The following is a 26,492-nucleotide window of genomic DNA, read 5'->3' on the forward strand; positions in this document are numbered from 1 at the left end:
CCTCCCCATGGGTCCCTCTCACAACACGTGGGAATTCTGGGAGATAAGATTCAAGTTGAGATTTGAGTGGGACATAACCAAACCATATCACCCCCAAATCGGCTACACTCCTTATTTCCATTGTTCTTTTGAATGCCCTCCCTACTACCCCTATGTGTCAAGTTTCTAACGGTTCTCTTAAAATTGAATTTGGTAAAATTTTTCTTCATTATCCTAGAAAGTAAGTTACACCCTCCTAGGTCCCTGGGGGCTTTGTGCAGAGCTGATGATCCTGGGAAATAATTTTGTATTAGACTGTGTAATAGTTTTTTCTTGAGCTGCTAATAAAGACATACCAGAGACTGAGTAATTTATAAAGAAAAAGAGGTTTAATGGACTCACAGTTCCCCATGGCAAGGCCTCACAATCATAGTGGAAGGCAAAGGAGAGCAGTCACATCTTACATGGCAAGTCAAGAGAGAGAACCATGTGCGGGAGAACTCCCCTTTATAAAACCATCATATCTCAAGAGACTTATTCACTATCACGGAAACAGCACAGAAAAGGCCCACCCTCATGATTCAATTACCTCCTACCAGGTGCCTCCCACAACACATGGGAATTACCAAAGCTACAATTTGAGATTTGGGTGAGGACACAGCCAAACCATATCGCATTGCTTACACCTCTGTCTTTTCTCTATGCCATGGGCTCCTCAGGAGAAGGAAGAATATTCCAGAAAGGAAGGGGAAAGAGAAGAGTAGAAATTTCACCTCACTCTCCTACCCTGACCCAATGACTCTGGGTCAAAGTGAGGGCAAATGGTTGTTGGTGTGGAAAATGGGCAACCCCCTCAGAAAAGGGATGTGCTAGACAAGACAGGAGATACACACTTGAGCTACTAAGGGTAGCTGCCTGGTACACATACACACCTTCTTTCCCCAACGCACTTCCAGAAATGTCTTCTTTTAACATGAGCCAAAGTTGCTCACATACAAATTTAATTATGCACCCCCCGCCCTGCCACCATAGGAAACCACCCAGAGAACTATCCCGCTATTGTAACCACAGGTGAGGTCAGGATTAACATTGTTCCCAGAGTGCAAGCAAGCTCTTTAGGATGCATCTGTGTTAGGTAGTCTGTCACCTAGGGACCAGATGGAAAATTTAATCACCAGCCTAATCATCTCTAAGACACAATGACTGGGAGTTAGGAAGAGGAACAAGAGAAGAGAACTTTGTTTTCAAGTTATAATTCCCATCTTAAAAGGAAAAATGATGGTGTTAGGGGCGTGATGGACTTATTTGCTTCTTAGCGGCAAAGAAAATGTAAGTGAAAGCATTTTCCTTATCTCTGCAATTAATTTTAAGCATCTGTGATTTCTCTCCCCCATTATCCATGCCACGTTTCCCTGGATTTTGGCCAGCATCTTGATTACTGTCTAGTTTAGCAAATCTGATTTCCTGGCCCTTCCCTTTCTCTATAAACTAAGGCAAGTGGTTTAGTTTTGTAATTTTCTTTGTCAAAAAAAATCTTCAACCATAGAGGATCAATTAAGATGACAATTTTTATTTACCAATTGGATGGCAATTACATTAGTGTCTATTCAAATGAATGTACTGAAGAAATGAACCCACAAAAATTCTGTGTATGGGTAGCAAGAGTGAAGTGACAGTTTATTGTTCTGTATTAGCAAATGACCCTCAACTTCTGAAATGGAAAAGGGAGACTCAAAATTCTATTAAGGAAAGCTCCTCATGTGAAGATAGAAAAAAACTGACCTATGCTAGGAGCACCTCAGAACCATGCAGTTTCCAAAATGATCCATCGCCTCTTCCAAAGGGAGGGTGATAAGTCTTGAAATAAGGAAAACACATCATTTTTACTTCAATAAAGGATTCGTTTAAGCAATACTTATCTCAACAGAACATATAAAAAATGCTAGGGGCCAAACCAGAAGAAGAGAATGTATCTTTAAACTGATTTTAAAAGAGCAAAACACGATTTCAAGAAAAATCATGTTGGGGACATAAGAACATCTTCGCCTTCTCTGGCCACTCTAAGCAATCTCATTCCGACCAGCTAACCTCAAAGGCACGTGTGGGGACAATCATGAGGTACATTACTTTCCAAAAGGAGAAAGCACACTTCTGATTCAGCATCTGGTAAATTCTAGGAAGAAGAAAACTCACTGAGTTGGGGAAAAAAGCTTTACTGTGAAACATATAATAAGATACATGACAATTTTTGACTAAAGTTGGAATCTTATTTTCAAGTGGCATCTAATTTATTCACATGTAAGTGAGAAATAAAGTCTATTTGGATTCTAAATGGAGTCATTTTTCTATGGAGAAATGAACTTCACATAAAATAATTTCAATTTGGATGCACAAAATCTAAGATTAAACTCCGAGGGTAGAGCACAGTCCTATGAATTTTGCCTCATGACAAATGAATGATTTTCCGTGCCAGAACCATTTCTTCAACACATGTATCCAGTCTTCCCAACAGCATGGCAGGGAGTGTATAAGCTGGAAAAGTCCAACCAGGATGGAAGGATCTCCAGGTTTGCCAAAATGAGACATGACTTCCTCCATAGTGGTGACCAGATTTACATCCTAAGTGGCTTTAAGAGGCATGCCCCTCCAACCCCACACCGCATCATCCATCTCTCTCTTTCTCTCTCTCTCTCTCTCTCACACACACACACACACACACACAAACACACACACACACACACACACACACACACACACCCTTAGGAGTTTCACACTATTTTAATATGAATGCTTTGCCCTTGGGTATGATAACACAATCAACAAAATTTTATTTCATGGGATATGACCATTATTTGCTGAGATTTCAATTTATGATCTGTGTCTCAAGGTCCATTTAGATTGACTTGAAGAATTAAAATCTACAATGCCAAGCTGAACTAGGACACCTTGCCTTTTTCAGTGACTAGGATATGGGGAGCACGAATATATAACCTTGTTCTGAGATGACCCTCAGGTACCAGGTTAGCAAGTGCTGGTTATTACATGTTATCAATGATCTTTTAGTGAATATTTACAATGTGCTAAAAACCATGCCCAATGCTTTACAGGTATTATCTTCTTTCTTTCTCTCAGCAACTCTCTATATGAGATGAGAAAACTGAGGATGAGAGATGCTAAGTGATTGCTCAAAGACCCACAGCTGCTAATAAGTGATGGGGAGCAAAGCTTCTGCTCTTAACCATATTTGCTTCCCTCTGGGTCTACAAATGAGAGCAGTTTCTATATTTTCCATTGGGAAGGAGACCCAGGCATCTAGGATCACCTCCCCCTTGACTTCCACACTGCATTTCCACAGAAGAAAAGGCTGGCTGACTGGAGCCTCCTAAATCACCTTCCTATAGATGGCAGGCATAGTATTGGGGAATCTCTCTGGAAGGCATTATTTCTACTTAAAAAATATCAAACTCCCACCCCACTCCTCCATCGATCAAGACTGTTTCACATGTAATTTCTAAGACTGTAAACCCAAGACACTTTCACGTGTAACTTCTAAGCCTGTAAACCTAAGATCCTTTCACGTGTAATATCTAGAGTGTGAGCCTATACAAAAGCAGGGCCCCTTTTTGTTAAATGAGTTTGGCTGTTAGACAAAACATTTTGCCTTGCTCCCAGCCATAATAAAACACCTCTTCCTTCCTAGTTCAGTGTCCAAGAGGTCTGTTTCTTGCCGCCAATCCTGCTTCACCATGACATATTACTTTTTTAGTGCTTTAAGATACACATTCACTTTGTTTACATGCTCCTAGAGGTCATTAACCTTTTTCTAGAGGTTAAATGTTATGTCTGGTTTGCTATCAATTTGTAAAGCCTTCCTTGTATATCCAAAGTTGAAGTAACCTGAATGCCAAAATTAATAGCTCAGATACCATCTTGTTACATCAAAATTGTGTTAACTCTGAAAAGGACATAAGCAGCTGCCTTAAATTGAAAACATCAGGGTGTTGGTGGTGAGGACACCATCACTGTCACCACCACCATCCACTGCCATCATCAACAGCAGCTACTATTGGTAGCATCATTTATGTGCCAGGAACCATGGCTGTATGTTTTACATGCGGAGTCTCTCATTGTCACAAAAAGCCAACAGAGTAGGGATTATTATCCTCATTTTACAGCTAAGGAAAGTTAAGCTCAGGGAGGTTACGAAAGAAGACCTGGATTTCAGATCTTCTCAAAGAACTTTAAGTTCATTCTTGTCATAAGTAGGTGGACCTCTAGAAGCCATGTTAAAAATAAATTTTAAAAATGAAGATCAGTGTCTGAGCTATAATTGGCACACCTGCAGCAATCTGGGATTATTCTTTGACTTGGGAAGATTCATGTGAGATCCCACTCCCACATACAACAGCAAGCTATTGTGTTAGATATTTAACCTGCACCAACACAAAATTCTTCTTACCTATTATTTTGTCATTCTCTAATTTTTACATCATGATGGCATCAATCAAAAACATCTGTCAAATGGGGACTTAACCTTTATTTGCAATGGAAAACCTTCCACAGGCTCCCAGCACGTCATGGCTGGTCATTTTGGCTAACCAGTTTTCCTTCTCCCATGAGAAGGTTTGGCTTTCTTCTCTATGTTGTTTATGGGGAGGGATAATGGGACAGTTTGTAACAAAAGCACAGACATAACGAGATCAAATCATTTGTGGGAAACTGTTAGGAAATGCAGAAAGTTGTCCACTTCCATGTTTGACTATACAGAGGACAAAACACGTGCAGTTATCAGTCAACACCTGACTGAACACCAAATGTCAAATTATGCAAAGCAGCTGCACACCGCGGGAAGTCATTTAGAATAACAATTTTAACAATTTATTTTGGTTAATTTTATCCTTACAGAAAAGCAGCATGAGTAGCTCAAAGAACTCCTGTTTACTCTTCACCTAGATTTACAAATTACTAATATTTTGCTCCATTTGATTTATCATTCATTCTTTTTATCCTGAACCACTGGAGAGCACTTTTTTGACATTTTGTCCTTTTAATCCATAAATATTTCAGCATTTATTTCGCATAAACAAGGGCTTTTAAAATAATGAAATTTCTGAAGAAATCGCAAAGTTAACGTAGAAACTATCAGAATAAATGTTAAAAAGTTAACTATAAGAAAACAATACTTTTCTTTCATGGATAAAGATAAGAAAAATACTTTGCCTTCATTCCTCAAAGAGAATAATTTTTTGGCCTGTTTTGCTTGCTGGGATGTTCCTAGACCTTGCCATGGTGCCTGGCACACAGCAGATACCTGTGAGGTTTTTTTTTTTTAATTGTACTTTAGTTTGTGGGGTACATGTGCAGATCATGCAGGACTGTTGCATAGGTACACACATGGCAATGTGGTTTGCTGCCTCCATCCCCCCGTCACCTATAGCTGGCATTTCTCCCCATGTTATCCCTCCAAGACCTCCCCACTCCCCTGCTGACCCTACCTTGGCCACCTCTCATAGACCTCAGTGTGTGATGCTCCCCTCCCTGTGTCCATGTGTTCTCATTGTTCAATACCCGCCTATGAGTGAGAACATGTGGTGTTTGTTTTTCTGTTCTTGTGTCAGTTTGCTGAGAATTATGGTTCCCAGATTCATCCATGTCCCTACAAAGGACACAAACTGATTTTTTATGGCTGCATAGTATTCCACAGTGTATATGTGCCACATTTTCCTTGTCCAGTCTATCGTCAATGGGCATTTGGGTTGGTTCCGAGTCTTTGCTACTGTAAACAGTGTCTCAACGAACATACATGTGCATGTGTCTTTATAATAGAATGATTTATCATCCTTTGGGTATATACCCAGTAATGGGATTGCTGGGTCAAATGGAATTTCTATTTCTAGGTCCTTGAGGAAGCGCCACACTGTCTTCCACAATGGTTGAACTAGTTTACACTCCCACCAACAGTGTCAAAGTGTTCCTGTTTCTCCACATCCTCTCCAGCATCTGTTGTCTCCAGATTTTTTAATGACCACAATTCTAACTGGCGTGCGGTGGTATCTCAATGTGGTTTTGATTTACATTTGTCTAATTGTCAGTGATGATGAGCAATTTTTCATGTTTCTTGGCCTCATATATGTCTTCTTTTGAAAAGTGTTCATATCCTTCAACCACTTGTGGATGGGTTTGTTTGTTTTTTTCTTGTAAATCTGTTTTAGCTCTTTGTAGATTCTGGATATTAGCCCTTTGTCAGATGCGTAGATTGCAAAAAGTTTTTTCCCATTCTGTTGGTTGCCGATTCACTCTAATGACTGTTTCTTTTGCTGTGCAGAAGCTGTGGAGTTTGATTAGGTACCATTTGTCTATTTTGGCTTTTGTTGCCAATGCTTTTGGTGTTTTAGTCATGAAGTCCTTGCCTATGCCTATATCCTGAATGGTTTTGCCTAGGTTTTCTTCTAGGGTTTTTATGGTGTTAGGTCTTATGTTTAAGTCTTTAATCCATCTGGAGTTAATTTTAGTGTAAGGTGTCAGGAAGGGGTCCAGTTTCTGCTTTCTGCACACTGCTAGTCAGTTTTCCCAACGCCATTTATTAAACAGGGAATCCTTTCCCCATTGCTTGTTTTTGTCAGGTTTGTCAAAGATCAGATGGTGGTAGATGTGTGGCATTGCCTCTAGGGCCTCTGTTCTGTTCCATTGGTCTATATCTCTGTTTTGGTACCAGTAACATGCTGTTTTGATTACTGTAGCCTTGTAATATAGTTTGAAATCAGGTAGCATGATGCCTCCAGCTTTCGTCTTTTTGCTTAGGATTGTCTTGGATATGCGGGCTCTCTTTTCGTTCCAGATGAAGTTTAAGGTGGTTTTTTCCAGTCCTGTGAAAAAGGTCATTGGTAGCTTGATGGGGATAGCATTGAATCTATAAATTACTTTGGGCAGTATGGTCATTTTCACTATATTGATATTTCCTAACCATGAGCATGGAATGTTTTTCCATCTGTTTGTGTCCTCTCTTATTTTCTTGAGCAGTTGTTTGTAGTTCTCCTTGAAGAGGTCCTTTATATCCTTTGTTGTATTCCTAGGTATTTTATTCTCTTTGTAGCAATTGTGAATGGGAGTTTGCTCATGATTTGGCTCTGTTAGTCTGTTATTGGTATATAGAAATGCTTGTGATTTCTGCACATTGATTTTGTATCCTGAGAGTTTGCTGAAGTTGCTTATGAGTTTAAGGAGATTTTGGGCTGAGATGATAGGGTCTTCTAAATATACAATCATGTCATCTGCAAATAAAGACAATTTGACTCCCTCTTTTCCTAACTGAATACGCTTTATTTATTTATTTATTTATTTTTCTTGCCTAACTGCTCAGTCTAGAACTTCCAATACTATATTGAATAGGAGTGGTGAGAGAGGGCATCCTTGCCTAGTGCTGGATTTCAAAGGGAATGCTTCCAGTTTTTGCCCATTCAATATGATATTAGCTGTAGGTTTGTAGTAAATAGCTTTTATTATTTTGAGATATGTTTTTTTGATACCTAGTTTATTGAGAGTTTTTAGCATAAAGGGCTATTGAATTTTGTTGAAGGCCTTCTCTGTATCTATTGAGATAATCATGTGTTTTTTGTCTTTGGTTCTGTTTATGTGGTGGATTACATTCATAGGCTTGCGTGTGTTGAATCAGCCTTGCATCCCTGGAATGAAGCCTACTTGATAGTGATGGATAAGCTTTTTGATGTGTTGTTGCAATTGGTTTCCCAGTATTTTATTGAAAATTTCTGCATCTATGTTCATCATAGATATTGGCCTGAAGTTTTCTTTTTTTGTTGAGTCTCTGCCAGGTTTTGGTATCAGGATGATGTTGGTCTCATAAAATGATCGGGGAAGGATTTCCTCTTTTTGGATTATTTGGAATAGTTTCAGAAGAAATGGCACCTGCTCCTCTTTGTACATCTGGTAGAATTCAGCTGTGAATTATCTCTGTACTGGACTTTTTTTGGTTAGCAGGCTATTAATTGCTGCCTCAACTTCAGCCCTTGTTTATTGGTCTATTCAAGGTTTCAACTTCTTCCTGGTTTAGCCCTGGGAAGGTGCAAGTGTCTAGGAATTTATCCATTTCTTCTAGGTTTACTGGTTTATGTACATAGAGTTATTTGTAGTAATCTCTGATTGTAGTTTGTATTTCTGTGGAATCAGTGGTGATATCCCTTTTATCTTTTTTATTGCATCTATTTGCTTCTTCTTCCTTTTCTTTTCTATTAATCTGGCTAGCGGTCTATTTTGTTGATCTTTTCAAAAAACCAGCTCCCAGATTTATTTAGTTTTTGAAGGTTTTTTTGTTGTTTCTATCTCCTTCAGTTCTGCTCTGATCTTAGTTATTTCTTGTCTTCTGCTAGCTTTTGAGTTTTTTAAAATCTTGTTCCTCTAGCTCTTTCAATTTTGATGAAAGCGTGTTGATTTTTTTTCCCACTTATTTATTTTATTGCATTTTAGGTTTTGGGGTACATGTGAAGAACATGCAAAATTGCTGCATAGGTACACACGTGGCAGTGTCATTTGCTGCCTTCCTCCCCATCACCTACATCTGGCATCTCTCCCCTTGCTATCTCTCCCCAGCTCCCCACCCCCCGCCGTCCCTCCCCTATTTTCCCCCAACTGACCCCAGTGTGTAGTGCTCCCCTCCCTGTGTCCATGTGTTCTCATTGTTCAACACTCGCCTATGAGTGAGAACATGTGGTGTTTGATCTTCTGCTCTTGTGTCAGTTTGCTGAGAATGATGGTTTTCCAGGTTCAACCATGTTCCTACAAAGGACATGAATTCATCGTTTTTGATGGCTGCATAAGATTCCATGGTGTATATACGCCACATTTTCCCTGTCCAGTCTATTATCGACGGGCATTTGGGTTGGTTCCAGGTCTTTGCTATTGTAAACAGTGCTGCAATGAACATTCGTGTGCACGTGTCCTTATGGTAGAACGATTTATAATCCTTTGGATATATACCCAGTAATGGGATTGCTGGGTCAAATGGAATTTCTATTTCTAGGTCCTTGAGGAAGCGCCACACTGTCTTCCACAATGGTTGAACTCATTTACACTCCCACCAACAGTGCAAAAGTGTTCCTATTTCTCCACATCCTCTCCAGCATCTGTTGTCTCCAGATTTTTTAATGATCGCCATTCTAACTGGCGTGAGATGGTATCTCAATGTTGTTTTGATTTGCATTTCTCTGATGACCAGTGATGATGAGCATTTTTTCATATGTTTGTTGGCCTCACGTGTGTCTTCTTTTGTAAAGTGTCTGTTCATATCCTTTGCCCACTTTTGAATGGGCTTGTTGGTTTTTATCTTGTAAATCTGTTTTAGTTCTTTGTAAATTCTGGATATCAGCCCTTTGTCAGATTGGTAAACTGCAAAAATTTTTTCCCATTCTGTTGGTTGCCAATTCACGCTAATGACTGTTTCTTTTGCTGTGCAGAAGCTGTGGAGTTTGATTAGGTCCCATTTGTCTATTTTGGCTTTTGTTGTCAATGCTTTTGGTGTTTTGGTCATGAAGTCCTTGCCTACACCTATGTCCTGAATGGTTTTGCCTAGATTTTCTTCTAGGGTTTTTATGGTGTTAGGTCTTATGTTTAAGTCTTTAATCCATCTGGAGTTAATTTTAGTGTAAGGTGTCAGGAAGGGGTCCAGTTTCTGCTTTCTGCACATGGCTAGCCAGCTTTCCCAACACCATTTATTGAACAGGGAATCCTTTCCCCATTGCTTGTTTTTGTCAGGTTTGTCAAAGATCAGATGGTTGTAGATATGTTGCATTGCATCTGAGGCCTCTGTTCTGTTCCATTGGTCTATATCTCTGTTTTGGTACCAGTACCATGCTGTTTTGATAACTGTAGCCTTGTAATATAGTTTGAAGTCTGGAAGTGTGATGCCTTCCGCTTTGTTCTTTTTGCTTAGAATTGACTTGGCTATGCGGGCTCTCTTTTGGTCCCATATGAAGTTTAAGGTGCCTTTTTCCAGTTGTGCAAAGAAGGTCATTGGTAGCTTGATGGGGATAGCATTGAATCTGTAAATTACTTTGGGCAGTATGGCCATTTTCACCATATTGATTCTTCCTAACCTTGAACATGGAATATTTCTCCATCTGTTTGTGTCCTCTCTTATTTCGTTGAGCAGTGGCTTGTAGTTCTCCTTGAAGAGGTCCTTTACGTTCCTTGTTAGTTTTATTCCTAGGTATTTTATTCTCTTTGTGGCAATTGTGAATGGAAGTTTGTTCTTGATTTGGCTCTCTTTAAGTCTGTTATTGGTGTATAGGAATGCATGTGATTTTCACACATTGATTTTGTATCCTGAGACTTTGCTGAACTTGCTTATCAGTTTCAGGAGATTTGGGGCTGAGACGATGGGGTCTTCTAGATATACAATCATGTCATCTGCAAATAGAGACAATTTGACTTCCTCCTTTCCTATTTGAATGCCCTTTATTTCTTTTTCTTGCCTGATTGCTCTGGCTAGAACTTCTAATACTATATTGAATAGCAGTGGTGAGAGAGGGCATCCTTGTCTTGTGTCACATTTCAAGGGGAATGCTTCCAGTTTTTGCCCATTCAGTATGATATTGGCTGTTGGTTTGTCATAAATAGCTTTTATTATTTTGAGATATGTTCCATCAATACCTAGCTTATTGAGGGTTTTTAGCATAAAGGGCTGTTGAATTTTGTCAAAGGCCTTCTCTGCATCAATTGAGATAATCATGTGGTTTTTGTCTTTGGTTCTGTTTATGTGGTGAATTACGTTTATAGACTTGTGTATGTTGAATCAGCCTTGCATTCCCGGGATGAAGCCTACTTGATCATGGTGGATAAGCTTTTTGATGTGCTGTTGCAATCAGCTTGTGAGTATTTTATTGAAGATTTTTGCATCTATGTTCATCATGGATATTGGCCTGAAGTTTTCTTTTTTTGTTGAGTCTCTGCCAGGTTTTGGAATCAGGATGATGTTGGTCTCATAAAATGATTTGGGAAGAATTCCCTGTTTTCGTATTGTTTGGAATAGTTTCAGAAGGAATGGTACCAGCTCCTCTTTGTATGTCTGGTAGAATTTGTCTGTGAACCCATCTGGACCTGGGCTTTTTTTGGGTGGTAAGCTCTTAATTGCTGCCTGAACTTCAGACCTTGTTATGCGTCTGTTCAGGGTTTCGGCTTCTTCCTGGTTTAGGCTTGGGAGGATGCAAGTGTCCAGGAATTTATCAATTTCTTCCAGGTTTATTAGCTTATGTGCATAGAGTTGTTTGTCATAATCTCTGATGATGGTTTGAATTTCTGTGGAATCTGTGGTGATATCCCCTTTATCGTTTTTTATTGCATCAATTTGGTTATTCTCTCTTTTCTTTTTTATTAATCTGGCTAGTGGTCTATTTTGTTGATCTTTTCAAAAAACCAGCTCCTGGATTTATTGATTTTTTGAAGGGTTTTTTGTGTCTCTATCTCCTTCAGTTCTGCTCTGATCTTAGCTATTTCTTGTCTTCTGCTAGACTTTGAGGTTTTTTGATCTTGCTCCTCTAGCTCTTTCAGTTTTGATGATAGGGTGTCAATTTTTGATCTCTCCTTGCTTCTCATGTGGCACTTATTGCTATATATTTTCCTCTAGAGACTGCTTTAAATGTGTCCCAGGGATTCTGGTATGTTGTGTCTTCATTCTCATTGGTTTTAAAGAACATCTTTATTTCTGTCTTCATTTCGTTGTTTATCCAGTCAACATTCAACAGCCAGTTGTTCAGTTTCCATGGAGTTGTGAGGTTCTGAGTTAGTTTTTGAATTCTGAGTTCTAACTTGCTTGCACTGTGGTCTGAGAGACTGTTTGTTATGATTTCCGTTCTTTTGCATTTGCTGAGGAGTGATTTACTCCCAATTATGTGGTCAATTTTAGAGTAGGTGTGATGTGGTGCTGAGAAGAATGTATATTCTGTGGATTTGGGGTGGAGAATTCTGTAAATGTCTACTAGGTTTGCTTGGTCCAGGTCTGAGTTCAAGTCCTGGATATCCTTGTTAATTTTCTGTCTGGTTGATCTGTTTAATATTGACAATGGGGTGTTAAAGTCTCCCACTGTAATTGCGTGGGAGTCTAAGTCTCTTTGTAAGTCATTAAGAACTTGTCTTATGTATCTGGGTGCTCCTGTATTGGGTGTGTATATATTTAGGATCGTTAGCTCTTCTTGTTGCATTGATCCTTTTACCATTATGTAATGTCCTTCTTTGTCTCTTTTGATCTTTGTTGTTTTAAAGTCTAATTTATCAGAGATGAGAATTGCAACTCCTGCTTTTTTTTTGCTCTCCATTTGCTTGGTAAATCTTCCTCCATCCCTTTATTTTGAGCTTTTGTGTATCCTTGCATGTGAGATGGGTTTCCTGGATACAGCACACCGATGGGTTTTGGCTTTTGATCCAATTTGCCAGTCTGTGTCTTTTGATTGGGGCATTTAGTCCATTTACATTTAGGGTTAATATTGTTATGTGTGAATTTGATGCTGCCATTTTGGTGCTAGCTGGGTGTTTTGCCCTTTAGTTGATGCAGATTCATCATTGTGTTGATTCTCTTTACCTTTTGGCATGTTTTTGGAGTGGCTGGTACTTTTTGTTCCTTTATATGTGTAGAGCCTTTTTCAGGAGCTCTTGTAAAGCTGGCCTGGTGGTGATGAAATCTCTGAGTACTTGCATGTTCCCAAAGGATTTTATTTTTCCTTCACTTATGAAGCTTAGTTTGGCTGGATAGGAGATTCTGGGTTGAAAGTTCTTTTCTTTAAGGATGTTGAATATTGGCCCCCACTCTCTTCTGGCTTGTAGGGTTTCTGCTGAGAGATCTGCTGTGTGTCTGATGTCCTTCCTTTTGTGGGTAACCCGACCTTTCTCTCTGGCTGCCCTTAGTATATTCTCCTTCATTTCGACCCTGGTGAATCTGACAATTATGTGCCTTGGGGTTGCTCTTCTTGACGAATATCTTTGTGGTGTTCTCTGTATTTCCTGGACTTGAATGTTTGCCTGCCTTGCTAGGTTGGGGAAGTTTTCCTGGATAATATTCTGAACAGTATTTTCCAGCTTGGATTCATTCTTTTCGTCACATTCAGGTACGCCTATCAAACGTAGATTAGGTCTTTTCACATAGTCCCACATTTCTTGGAGATTTTGTTCATTCCTTTTCACCCTTTTTTCTCTAGTCTTGCCTTCCCGTTTTATTTCATTGAGTTGATCTTCGACCTGTGATATCCTTTCTTCTGCTTGGTCAATTCGGCTGTTGATACTTGTGCATGCTTCGCGAAGTTCTCGTGTTGTGTTTTTCAGCTCCATCAGTTCACTTATATTCCTTTCTATTTTGTCCATTCTCGTTAGCATTTCGTCAAATCTTTTTTCAAGGTTCTTAGTTTCTTTGCATTTGGTTAGAACATGTTCTTTAAGTTCACAGATGTTTCTTACTACCCACCTTCTGAAGTCTGATTCTGTCATTTCATCACACTCGTTCTCCATCCAACCTTGTTCCCTTGCTGGTGAGGAGTTGTGATCCCTTGGAGGAGGAGAGGTGTTCTGGTTTCAGGTGTTTTCATCCTTTTTGCTCTTGTTTCTTCCCATCTTTAAGGATTTATCCACCTGTCGACTTTGTAGTTGCTGGCTTTCAGAGTGGGTCTCAAATCTTTCAGATTGACGTTCTGTTTGTTGATGATGAGGTTATTTCTGTTTCTTGGTTTTCCTTCTGACAGTCTGGCCCCTCTGCTGTAGGTCTGCTGAGGTTCACTCCAGGCCCTGCTTGCCTGGGCTTCACCTGCAGCAGCTGCTGAACAGTAAGGGTTGTTACCAGTTTTCTTCTTCTGCTATTTTTGTGCCAGAAGGATACCCGCCTAGTGTCAATCTGATCTCTCCTTTATGAGGTGGCTCTTTGGATATTTAGGGGTCAGGGAGCTGCTTGAGGAGACGGTCTCTTCTTTATAGGAGCTCAAATGGTTCGCTGTGAGCTCTGTTGTTCATTCAGAGCTGCTGGGCAGGTATGTTTAGGTCTGCTGCAGCAGAACTCATAAACTGCTTTTTGTTCCCAGGGTTTCAGGGCTTTATGAGTTTCGGTTATGCTGTGGCCTTCTCTTTTTTTTTTTTTTTTTCCTTCAGAGCTGCCCTGCCCAGCAAGGAGGCAGCCTAGTCACTGTCTGCCTGTAGAGGCTTTGCTGAGCTGCTGTGGGCTCCACCCAGCTGCCAAGTGAACTTCCCTGCAGTCCTGTTTATATGGGTGTAATTAGAACTGCCTTGGTGATGGTGGCAGGCCTCTGTTGAGGTGGAGTCTCTCTGCAGTGGCGGGTTGCCTTGGCAACGGCGGGCTGCCTCAGCAATGGCAGGTTGCCTTGGCAACGGCGGGCTGCCTCAGCATTGGCTGACTACCTCCGTAGTGGTGGGCTGCCTCGGTAATGGCAGACGCCCCTCCCCCACAGAGCTGGACCATCCCGGGTTCAGCTGCGCTTGCTGTGAAACTCTCAATCCAGAGTTTCTGGTTGCTGTTCTTTTGTGGGGGTGGGACCAGCCAAGCCTGATCACCTGGCTCCCTGCCTCAGAGCCTTTTTTAAGTTGGTGTTCCAGTCGCCTGTTGAAGACGTGCCAGGGTCTGTTTGTTTTCCCCTGTGGCCACTCACTGCCCTGGCTTAAACAGTGGCACTGAGGTTTGTGGCGCTTTTTTTCTTTTTTTGCCCTGGAATCTACTGTCCTGGTTCTCTGCTCAGTCTCCTTTTTAAACAGACGAATGGGCAACTTCCCGTGGCTCCAACCGCCAGCCAAAAGGGCACCTGGACCAGTGTATTTTGTATGGAGAACCGCTGCTCCGGGGCGCCAACAAAGCAGCTGCGCGGGGCAAAGCAGCGGCGCCGGCCGGCACAGCCGCACTGGCTGAAACAGCCGCGCTGGCGACCTGTGGAGCTCCTCCGCCTGGGAATTTCCCAGTCTGTGGGCAATAAAAATGCGGTGTCCACTCACCCTCTGCACTTTCACTGGGAGCTGCAATCCTGAGCTGTTCCTAAATGGCCACCTTGGATCCTCCTCCAAGGGTGTTGATTTTAGATCTTTCCTCGCTTCTCATGTGGGCACTTATGGCTAAAAAATTCCCTCTAGACACTGCTTTAAATGTGTCCCAGAAATTCTGGTACATTGTGTCTTTGTTCTCATTGGTTTCAAAGAACATCTTTATTTCTGCCTTCATTTCATTGTTTATCCAGTCGACATTCAGGAGCCAGTTTTTAGTTTCCACAAAGCTGTGCGGTTCTGAGTTAGTTTCATAATTCTGAGTTCTGATTTGATTGCCCTGTGGTCCGAGAGACTGCTTGTTATGATTTCCATTCTTTCACATTTGCTGAGTAGTGATTTACTTCCAATTATGTGGTCAATTTTAGAGTAGGTGTGATGTGGTGCTGAGAAGAATGTATATTCTGTGGATTTGGTGTGGAGATTTCTGTACATGTCTTTTAGGTCCGCTTGGTCCAGATCTGAGTTCAAGTCCTGGATATCTTTGTTAATTTTCTGTCTCATTGATCTGTCTAATATTGACAGTGGAGTGTTAAAGTCTCCCACTATTATTGTGTGGGAGTCTAAGCCTCTTTGTAGGTCATTAAGAACTTGCTTTATGTACCTGGGTGCTCCTGTATTGGGTGCGTATATATTTAGGATTGTTAGCTCTTCTTAATGCATTGATCCTTTTACCATTATGTAATGACCTTCTTTGTCTCTTTTGATCTTTGTTGGTTTAAAGTCCATTTTATCAGAGACTAGGATTGCAACTCCTGTTTTGTTTTGTTTTTTTCTCTCCATTTGCTTGATAAATCTTCTTCCACTCCTTTATTTTGAGGCTATTGTGTCCGTGTACGTGAGATGGGTTTCCTGAATACGGCACAACAATGGGTCTTGAATTTTTATCCAATTTGCCAGTCTGTGTCTTTTGACTGGGGCATTTAGCCCATTTACATTTAAGGTTAATATTGTTATGAGTGAATTTGATCCTGCCATTTTGATGCTAGCTGAATGTTTTGCCCGTTAGTTGATGAATTTTTTTCATTGTGTCGATGGTCTTTTTACCATTTGGTACAAATTTTTGGAGTGGCTGGTACTGGTTGTTCCTTTCTTTGTTTAGTGCTTCTTTCAGGAGCTCTTGTCAGGCAGACCTGGTGGTGACAGAATCCTCAGCAACTGCTTAAAGGATTTATTTCTCCTTCATTTATGAAGCTTAGTTTGGCTGGATATGAAATTCTAGATTGAAAGTTCTTTTTTTTAAGGATGTTGAATATTGGCCCCCACTCTCTTCTGGCTTGTAGTGTTTCTGCGGAGAGATCCGCTGTGAGTCTGATGGGCTTCCCTTCGTGGGTAACCCGACCTTTCTCTCTGGCTGTCCTTAGCATTTTTTCCTTCATTTCAACCGCGGTGAATCTGACGGTTATGTGCCTTGGGGTTGCTCTTCTTGAGGAATATCTTTGTGGTGTTCTCTGTATTTCCTGTACTTAAATGGTGGCCTGGCTTGCTAGGTTGAGGAAGTTCTCCTGGATAATATCCTGAAAAGTGTTTTCTAGCTTGGATTCATTCTCTCCGTCACATTCAGGTATACCTATCAAACGTAGATTAGGTCTTTTCATGTAATCCCATATTTCTTGGAGGCTTTGTTCATTTCTTTTCACTCTTTATTCTCTATTCTTTCCTTCTCTTTTTATTTCATTGAGTTGATCTTCAATCTCTGATATCATTTCTTCTGCTTGGTCGATTCAGCTACTGAAACTTGTGTATGCTTCACAAGGTTTTTGTGCTGTGTTTTTCAGCTCCATCAAGTCATTTATATTCTTCTCTAAGCTGTTTATTCTAGTTAGCATCTCATCTAACCCTTTTTCTAGGTTGTTAGTTTCTTTGCATTGGGTTAGCACATGTTCTTTTAGCTTTGAGAAGTTTGTTATTACCCATCTTCTGAAGCCTGTTTCTGTCAATTCATCAGATTCATTCTCCATCCATCTTTGATCCCTAACTGGTGAGGAGTTGTGATCCTTTGGAAGAGGAGAAACGTTCTGGTTTTTGGTGTTTTCATCCTTTGTGCACTGGTTTCTTCCCATCTTTGTGTCTTTATCTACCTGTGGGCTTTGTAGTTGGTGACTTTTGGAGGGGTCTCTGAATGGATGTCCTTTTTGTTGATGAAGTTATTTCTTTCTGTTTGTTAGTTTTCCTTCTAACAGTCAGCCCCCTATGCTACAGGACTGCTGGAGGTCCACTCCAGACCCTCCTTGCCTGGGGATCATCCATGGGGGCTGCAGAACAGTAGGGGTTGCTGCTGGTTTCTTCTTCTGTTATTTTTGTCCCAGAAGGGTGCCTGCCAGATGTCGGCCTGAGCTTTCCTTTATGAGGTGTCTCTTTGGGTATACAAGGGTCAGGGAGCTGCTTGAGGAGACAGTCTGTCCTTTATAGGAGCTCAAGTGCTGTGCTGGGAGCTCTGTTGTTCTGTGCAGGGCTACTGGAAACGTACTTTTAAGTCTGCTGCAGCTGAACTCATAAGCTCCTCTTTTCCCAGGTTCTCTGTCCTAGGAAGGTCAGCTTTATTTATAAGTTCCTGTCATTCTGCTGCCTTTTTTCACAGATGCCCTACCCCACATGGAGTAGTCTAGTCACAGTTTGCCAGCAGAGGCATTGGTGAGCTGCTGGGCTCTGCCCAGCTGCTGTGTGAACTGCCTCGGTAGTGGCGGACTGCCTCAGTAGCAGTGGTCGCCCTTCCCCCCACTGAGCTGGACCGTCCTGGGTCCAGCTGCGCTTGCTGTGAAACTCTCAGTCCAGAGTGTTTCGATTGCTTGTTTTGTGGGGGTGGTACCTGCCTAGCCTGGCTCCCTATCTCTGCCCTCTACCATTCAGTTGAATGGACAGCTCTGTCTCCCAGGTGTTCCAGGTGCAAGTTGAAACAGCCACCCAGATTTGTGTGAGTTTCTGTGTGCCAACCCAGCACCGGCTGAAACCACTGTGCTGAAAACTCGTGGTGCTTTTTGGCCTGGGGATCTCCTGGTCTGCGGGCAGTGAAAATTTGTTTGCAAATGCAGTGGGCACTCACCCTCTACATTGTTCTTGCTGGGAACTACACTCTGGAGCTGTTCCTATTCAGCCATCTTGGATCCTCCCCTCCCTGTGAGTTTCTTAATGTGATGGTGTGATAGTACATTGACCACAGTTGTAAACAAAATATTTCTAAAATAAAGGCAATAATAGCAAATTATCTAATCATTACTTTATTAGCTATCATTTGGAATTTGCAAATGACAGAAAAAGGGAAAGGTTTCAGATGCAAAGGACTTTTGATAAGGTACCTTTTAAAGATGAGACAAGACAGGTTCTGACCTAATAAAATGCAGCCACCATGTGGACCTGTGCTCTTTTCACAGGTAGCGGTTCCTGATGTATTCTCGGTACATCGAGGCATCCTCTTTTCCGAGGGGTTGCATGATACCTTGGCTGGCCTGGATGTGGGCTTGGAAGATATCCGTAGATTTTCTGTCTACTCTTGGGGGCTGAACTTCATAGATGTTGTCTTGTGAGAAAGCCGAGATGGGTGTTCTATAAAAGATGAATAAAGAGAGGGCTGCATTAAAGAAAGTATAAGGAAGGACCACAGGGAGTGGTCTCAGAAGCACTTGAGAGTCGCTGGCATTGAATAAGCATGCTTACTTTTGACAAGCTGCTGGGATGACCCCCAGTCCTTGTGGGGCTGGTTTTCTTCTCTGCCTGGAGCACAGAGCTGGACCAGTACCTGCCTGGAAGCCTCGCCTGATGCAAAGGCAGGGCATGCCCCTATCCTCTGTTCCCACGGCCCTGTGCACACCCATGTCTGTGCATCCATCTGTCTCCCTCACATGACCTGGGAGCAACTTTAGTTAAGGCTGTACAGAAATTTTGCTCTTTTTCCTTGGCACATGGTAAGGACTCAATGGTTCTTAAGGGAAGATTTAGTAAAAATCAATGAAGCAGGGGATAAGCATTCCTACCTCACACAGTTGTTAAGAGGAGTAAACAAGTTTATATGCATACTTATATATATAAAGTGTTCACTTAGCATACTGCCTGGGTGCTCAGTAAATGTGAACTATTGCTAACAATTACAGGTACAGAATTCCTTATCTGCAATTCTGAAATCCTAAAAGCTGAAACAACCAAAAGTTACTTTGCTGGCAAAATGTAACCCAACTGAAACTCATTTTGTGGCACATCCTAATGAGCTGACAATAATTACCCCCACTTCTTGTGAATATTAATGTGTCTAATTATTGGACATGGCCTCCAATCACACTGGGGATGTTATTACAAGGTGTATGTACCATTCTGCTATGCTAACTGCCAATTCTGAATTCTGCAACTCATCTGGCCTCCAGCTTTTGGATGATGGCTTGTGGGTCTTTAATAGGCAGCTTCCTTCCTTTCTGGGGTGATTTGAAAAGCACCCAATAATCCCTTTCTTCAAAAACATCCCTCTCTCTCTATTCAAAAATACCCGGGCTGCCACAGGGTTAAAATTTCCATCCACCCCTTAGGGAAGGCACTGTCTCCAGAAAGACCTTGTCAAAATGCAGCTCCATGTCTGACATCCTTAGCAGGAGGTTAGCCTTCAAGGGATGAGTCAACTAACAAGTCAGGTGTGACACAGAGTGTGTGTGTGTATGGTGGGTGCATGCCCACGTGCATGCCCAGGAAGGTCAAGAAAAGGGGAAGATGGTAAGCTAACAAGACATTGTGAGGGGCTGGGAGGCACAATGACAACACACTCCACTACTTGGCTCAGAGCTGGCCCTGTAAGAATGGGGGTGGTTGGCCATAACAGGGCACCCAAGATAACACAGGGAAAGAAAATCTGGAGAATCTATTCTGCTAAGCTGAGACCTCAGCCTTGCTCAGGTGCATCTTATCAGAGGAATCAGAAAGGCACTCTGGATGCCAAGTTGCTTGCTTGGCTGGGACCCCTGTGGAGATTCCCTGCAGTCAGACACAGAAATGGACCTCAGACCCAGCTGGGTCTGTACTTGAAATACCAACATTTCACTGGACAATAGGAAATGTGGTGACATACAAAGAAAGATGGAAGTTGTACAGTAAAACCCAAAAGGGCTCTATCTTCATAGGATGTGCTACAATTAAATGTGGGCTATTTTTTTTCTGTTTTGAGACGGAGTTTCACTCTTGTTGCCTAGGCTGGAGTGCAATGCCGTGATCTTGGCTCACCACAAACTCTGCCTCCCGGGTTCAAGTGATTCTCCTGCCTCAGCCTCCCAAATAGCTGGGATTACAGGCATGCACCCTCATGCCTGGCTAATTTTGTATTTTTAATAGAGATGAGGTTTCGCCATGTTGGTCAGGCTGGTCTTGAACTCTCGACCTCAAGTGATCTGCCTGCCCCAGCCTCCCAAAGTGCTGGGATTACAGGCGTAAGCCATCGCCCCCAGCCAAATGTGGGCCTTTTTAATGCTCCCAGCAAATAGTCAAGATAGCTTACTGTACTTTGCCTTTATCTAATGACACATCCTGAGATGACTAGAGACTACATTAAATTGCATTAAAATAACAGAGAACTAGAGGTGACCAGGGGAGCAAGCTGCCCCGTCTGCATATGAGGCCCTTCAAAGGATCAGCAATAAGGAATCTCAGCTCTTTAGAGCAGCCTGGGTCTTTAAAGACTGATAGGAAGGGAGTTAATGACATTTTGGTAATAGAGAGCATGGGGACATCAAAACTCTTACAGTAAGTGTTTCTCAAACACTGATCTGTCTTCAACCTGTCAGGGAGCCATATCAATGACAGACCAACAAGAAAGACACTGCAGTCTGGCAAAGGCTGACTATTTTATTCCCAAGCCTAGGCAATATCAACAGCATAAAAAAATTATTTATAGATCAGAGTATACAATGATAATAGATATTAAATACATTTATGCATTTGTTAAGTCTAAGGCTACTAAGCTCCATCTTTTGTAGACTCATTTATCATCAGATTCACTAGATAAAAGAATAGTGTGTATGCATGTATGTAGATATGAGATACGATGTGTATATACATATATACACACACTATATATATAGTTATGCTTTATATTCACTAATATATATGTATATATATACATATATATATATATATATATTTTTTTTCCCAACCATCCCCACAAAGTAATCTCCTTTAAGTGGATCCATGTGAACTTTTATAATGGTCATTCTACTGTGCAGATATTGGAACAAAAATATAGTTAATAAGCATATGGGGTTTAAAGCCAATAAATCTAGATAACATAGTGTTACATCTATTATTTCTTAGGTAGAGCTGGAACATCTTGTCCTTAAAATGTGACTGTTTTTATTTTATACTGTTATATAGAAAATACCAATGAAATACACAATAGAGCCTTAGAGGCTGCTACAGGGTTGGTAAAGTTTTCAGTTAAAATGCCATACGTATATAAAAATTAAATATAAAAACTAACAATATTTACCCAATATTTATCATAGAAAAACTATTGTGTTTCAGATTGATCAGTGCTTTTCACCTTTCTACTGCAAAACAAAACTGATATAGAAAATCACACAAAACAAACACATAATTATTATAAAGTGAACACCACCCAGGTCAAGAAACAGAAATTCTGACAACCAACCCAAAAGCCCCTTCCAGGTGGCCCAACCCAATCACAATCCCTACCCTGACTTCTACAGTAATCACTTCTTTGCACTTTTAAAAAAAGACATTGTCATTTAAATGTGCCTCCCTAGATTCTATAGTCTTGCTCATTTAAAACATGTGATATGCCTTTTAATCTACAGATGCTCTCATCTTTCCTTTTCTTTCTTTTTTTAAGAGACAGGGCCTTGCTGTATCTCTTAGGCTGGAGTACAATGGAGAGATCATGGCTCCCTGCAACCTCAAACTCCCAGGCTCAAGCAATCCTCCTGCCTTGCCCTCTCAAAGTGCTGGGATTACAGACTTGAGCCACCGGACCCGGCCTCTCACCTATCTATTTCTTACAATTTATCTGTTGAAGAATCTGGGTTGTAGGGTTTCCCTTGGTTTCGATTTAGCTGCTTGCATAGTCAAGATGCAGCTCAAAATATTTCTCTGCCTTTTTTATGTGCTGCAGGTCAGCAGTTGGGTCCAGAGGCTGGTGAGATGCTGTTTCGATTGCTTGGGCAACACTATGGGTGATGGCGTATTGCTTCACCAGGAGGGCCACAGAGTCTGGTTGCTTATCTTTTTCATGTTAACAGCCATTAAGGCCAATGCCTAGATCCAGTAATTCACTGGGGCTTGTCAAATTATCACTTGACATCTTGCCTTAAATCCTTTTTAATGTCTTTCTTCATTTCTTCTAAAGTTTGTATTTTAGCTCATTTTGAAATAGTATGCTTCTGTTTTAACATTTTATTGACTTGTCTTTCTGGCATGGTTTCACTGTCTATAGGAATGTTATTTTGCTCTGTTCCTTATAATTCTACAATGGGATTGGTCCTTGATTATTTTCAGTTGCTTACTGGGCAAAATTAGTTTTTCAGAGGCTTAAGATGTTCAGGAAAGATGTGCTTAACTTCACAGAACTCTCTTTGGTTGTTTCAGTGAAGTGAAGTGTTGAAAATCGCCGCAGCCTGCTCTCTGATGTTTCCTCTCTGCTCCCCTTCCTCAGTGTTGCCTGGACTTTCTCCTTCCTTCATCTCCACTGTCCTGCTCAATTTTAATGCCACTGTCAGCAATTTCTCCTGCTGTGTCTAGGAAGGGGACTTTGGCCGTTTGGGTTCAAGAGTGGCCCAGACAGCTTTTGCCCTTTCAAAACTCACCCCAAACCCCTTGCATTCCCCTGGTATTGAATTGGATGAACCCCTTGTTTCAGCTGCAGTGATTTCTGGCAACCATCTGTGAGCTCTTTTGGGGTTCTCCTATTCTTAGGCCTGCCAGATGCCCCCCCCTTCTCTCCTGCCTCTTCCCCTTGCACACGCACTGCTATCATGCAGGTCTTATGACTGTGGGTGGTTTATCTCCACAGCCTCTTTAGACTTGGGGGTGTGCGGGGATATTGTATCATGTACTTTTGAGGTAAGTGTTGTCTGTACGTACCTGGTTTTGCTACCCAGTTGTTCTGTTTTTTGTGTGAGGATTCAGAGAGATTTTAAAACGACACTGCTGCCTTCTTCCAGAACCCACCAGGCTCTATTTTTAAAAGTTAAAATAGAGCCCTACATTTGCTATACTGTCAGCTGCAGGGCTCTGTTTTCCTTGTTCTGGAGGTGGGCACTGCCATACCACCCCTCCTTACCCAGGCTGCTCTCTGAGAAGCTCTTTCCCAGCTCAACTTCCACTTCTACTCTCGCAGGATCTGTTCCCTTCAGAGACAGTGCACACTGCAGATGTTCAGATGGACCAGCTTTCTGAATGATGGGAGACTAGGGGGTGCGGGTGAGGTGGCAGCACTCTTAATCTTGCAGTTCATCTGCATGTGGCTAATCAGGTATTACCTATATAGCAGTAGAGGTACAAAAAGAGTTACAGCAGTGTTTTCATTGACTTCTTATCAGATATACTTTTATTGCAGTGAATAGGAGATGGCACACCATCTATTCTAATGGGAGCTGTGGTCTCAGAAGCATTTGACAGTCGCTAGACTGAATAAGCAGTCCACTCAGGGCTGGTTTTCTTCTCTGCCTGGAGGACAGAGCGGGACCAGTACCTGCCTGGAAGCCTTGTCTGATGCACAGGCAGGGCATGCCCCTCTCCTCTGTTCCCACAGCCCTGTCCACACTTATGTCTGTGCAACCATCTGTCTCCTTCACGTGACCAGGAGCAACTTTAGCTGAGGCTGTACAGACTTTTTGCTCTTTTTCCTTGGCACATGGTCGGGACTCAATGGCTTTTTAAGGAAGAGTTAGTAGAAATCAGTGAAACAGGGGATACTAATAATTCTTACCTCACACAGTTGTTGAGTGGAGTAAATGAGTTTATATGTATAGCATAGTGCCTGGGTGCTCAGTAGATGTGAAATACTGTTAACAATTACATGGCCAGGCATGGTGGCTCATGTCTGTAATCCCAGCACTTTGAGAGGCTGAGGCAGGTGGATCATTTGAGGTCAGGAGTTTGACAGCAGCCTGGCCAACATGGTGAAACCCCATCTCTACTAAAAATAAAATAAATACCCAGATGTGGTGGCAGACACTGGTAATCCCAGCTACTTCAGAGGCTGAGGCAGGAGAATTGCGTGAAGCCCAGGAGACAGAGGTTGCAGTGAGCTAAGATCAGGCCATTGCACTCCAGCCTGGGCAACAGGATGAGACTCTGTCTCAAAACCAAAACAAAAAAAAATTCCATAATTCCTATCTGCAATCTAAAATCCCAAAAGCTATAATAACGAAAAGTTACTTTGCTGGCAAAATGTGACCCAACTGAAACTAATTTGGGCCTTGGGTTTCATGGACAAAGGAGCTCTGGATGGCTACCCAAGGACCTCACTCCGCTATCTGAGCAGGTTTCCTTTACTATTGTTACCTAGTGGGATGAGAGCACTACTAAGGACAAATAGCAGTTGTATGTTTCCTATGCTCTTCCTTTCTGAATGAGAGTTTTAATTTTCCTTTGCCACCACTGTATATTGGGAGCAGAAAGGCAGTCTTTATAGGTCACTAGGTTATAAGAAGTTACATCTGGACCTGGAAAAGAGAGCTGCACATACCCAGAGATCCCGGACTTTGAATCGGATGCAGAAATGTATAGGGGAGGGAGTGAGTCCTATTTATAGCAAGAAGAGTATATATGGGTAACCAGGAAGTTAGAGGGCAGACCGTGACACATGACATAGGTGAGACTCCTCAGCGTCCACTGCACTCCCCTTCTAGTGTGAGACAGCAGAAAAGCAAAAACTAATATCCCAGGCTACCTTGCTATTCAAGTTCAAAATGCAATATAGGTTCTACCTACGACTTGTACTTAAGTACTTTGATTTGGAACTGGGTCATATGGAAAGCAGCAAGATGCAGGCTATGTGTTTTGCAGATTAGTGGCATAAGTGATGTGCTCTTGAGTTGAGCACTGTGGTGATGGCTTTTTGCATACAGTAGTTCCCCCTTATCCTTTGGGGATATGGTTACAAGACCCCCAATAGATGCTGGAAACTGCAGACAGCACCAACTCTTACATATTCGGTTTTCCTATACAAGCATACCTATGATATGGTAATTTATAAATTAGGCACAGTAACAGATGAACAGCATACCTAATAATATAATAAAACATGTATGACAATATTCTGTAATAAAATTTATGTGAATAGGGTCTCCATCTCTCAAAATGTCATACTGTTCTGTACCTCCAGCAACTGAAACTGCAGAAAGAGAAACGATGGATAAAGGGGGATTATTGTATAGCTGAGGTAGCTGCTTTTGGAGCCAGTAGCTGCTGTGATAGCTTCCTGATGAAGGCAGACGCAGCAGCTCCTCTGATGGTTTGCCATATGCTTTTGGGAGTCGTTTGTGGAAGCTTGGTCTAGGGTCTATTTCTTCAGCTCTCCAGTGATCCTGAAAGCTACCTAAAATCCTGTAATAAATCACTTTCTGCTTAATTTACCTAGAGCAGATTATGCTGTCTGCAATGGAACCCTGGCCAACACAGCCAGTTAATGGGTAAAGAACTCTAGTGCCAGCCCTCTTATTGAAACCAGGAGCAAGCTCCCAGGCCCCCAGGAGACCCCTGTTACTAGATGGTTCTGGCAGAGAGTGGACACTTCCAGCAGCTGAGCACATGTATGTTTACTCCTCAAGAAAGGACAGTCTGCCACAGGCACAGATATGAGTGGCAATGGTGGTACTTTTTATGATTTAGCCTTTGCCGTCGATATTTCGTGTTGGTCCAGGGATGGTAGAATTATACTTTTTTTTTTCCCCACACTCTCTGAGAGCTGTAAAATAAAAATGTTATTTGTATTTTAAAAATAACTTTTGGTTTTAGAGAAATAAAGCATGATGATTTTCTGACCTGAAATAGGTAAAATGCTTCCAATTTAGAATGCAACTTATAAACAGTGCAATTTCCCTCCCATTTGCAGGACACAATGTCTACCTTATTATAAAAAGAGGTACAGTTTTTCTCTGTTTCAGCTGTGTTTATTATCACAAACACTGAGGGAGCATCCACCAATATTTGGCTGCATTGTTTGTAGGCTCTAAGTCAAACATTTCAGCTACTGTTTAATGCAAGAGGGATTGGATCTGAACCACAGGCAACACAAACTGATTCTCCTGCACAGCACTGGGTCTGCTCAGAGAGGGCTTTTCTGCCAACAAAGGACAGGTGACACATCAAGCACACAACAGCTGTTCTCAAAGGGCAAAGAATGTAACTGCTCCTCCAAGAGTCATCCTTTCTCCCTGCCTGGATGCAGGGCCAGACACTTCCTTTGCACAACTGGTCATCCATCAGACATTTACATAGCGACCTTTTGGGGGAATCAGTCCCTTCTGTCCTCACATTTCCTAGAACAG

At 41.7% G+C, this 26,492-nt stretch overlaps 1 protein-coding gene across 5 annotated transcripts in view; it reads right to left on the reverse strand.

Annotated features, from left to right (window-relative positions):
- Positions 1-18,212: 18,212 nt before the first annotated feature.
- The window catches only part of FIG4 (FIG4 phosphoinositide 5-phosphatase), a 134,135-nt gene continuing 125,855 nt past the window's right edge, over positions 18,213-26,492 (reverse strand). For 2 of the 5 annotated variants that reach the window (XM_032275056.1, XM_032275060.1), the window contains one exon: positions 18,213-18,555. In XM_032275056.1, coding sequence (XP_032130947.1) covers positions 18,378-18,555 — 178 coding nt within the window. In that variant the 3' untranslated portion in view covers positions 18,213-18,377. Of the gene's footprint in view, positions 18,556-23,278; positions 23,391-23,458; positions 23,478-26,492 lie in introns of those variants that run through there. The other 3 variants (XR_004267896.1, XM_032275057.1, XM_032275059.1) reach the window with 3 other exon arrangements.

This window comes from Sapajus apella, unplaced genomic scaffold, assembly GCF_009761245.1.
Source record: "Sapajus apella isolate SASKATOON/1434 unplaced genomic scaffold, GSC_monkey_1.0 scaffold6, whole genome shotgun sequence".
Classification (NCBI taxonomy): domain Eukaryota; kingdom Metazoa; phylum Chordata; class Mammalia; order Primates; family Cebidae; genus Sapajus; species Sapajus apella.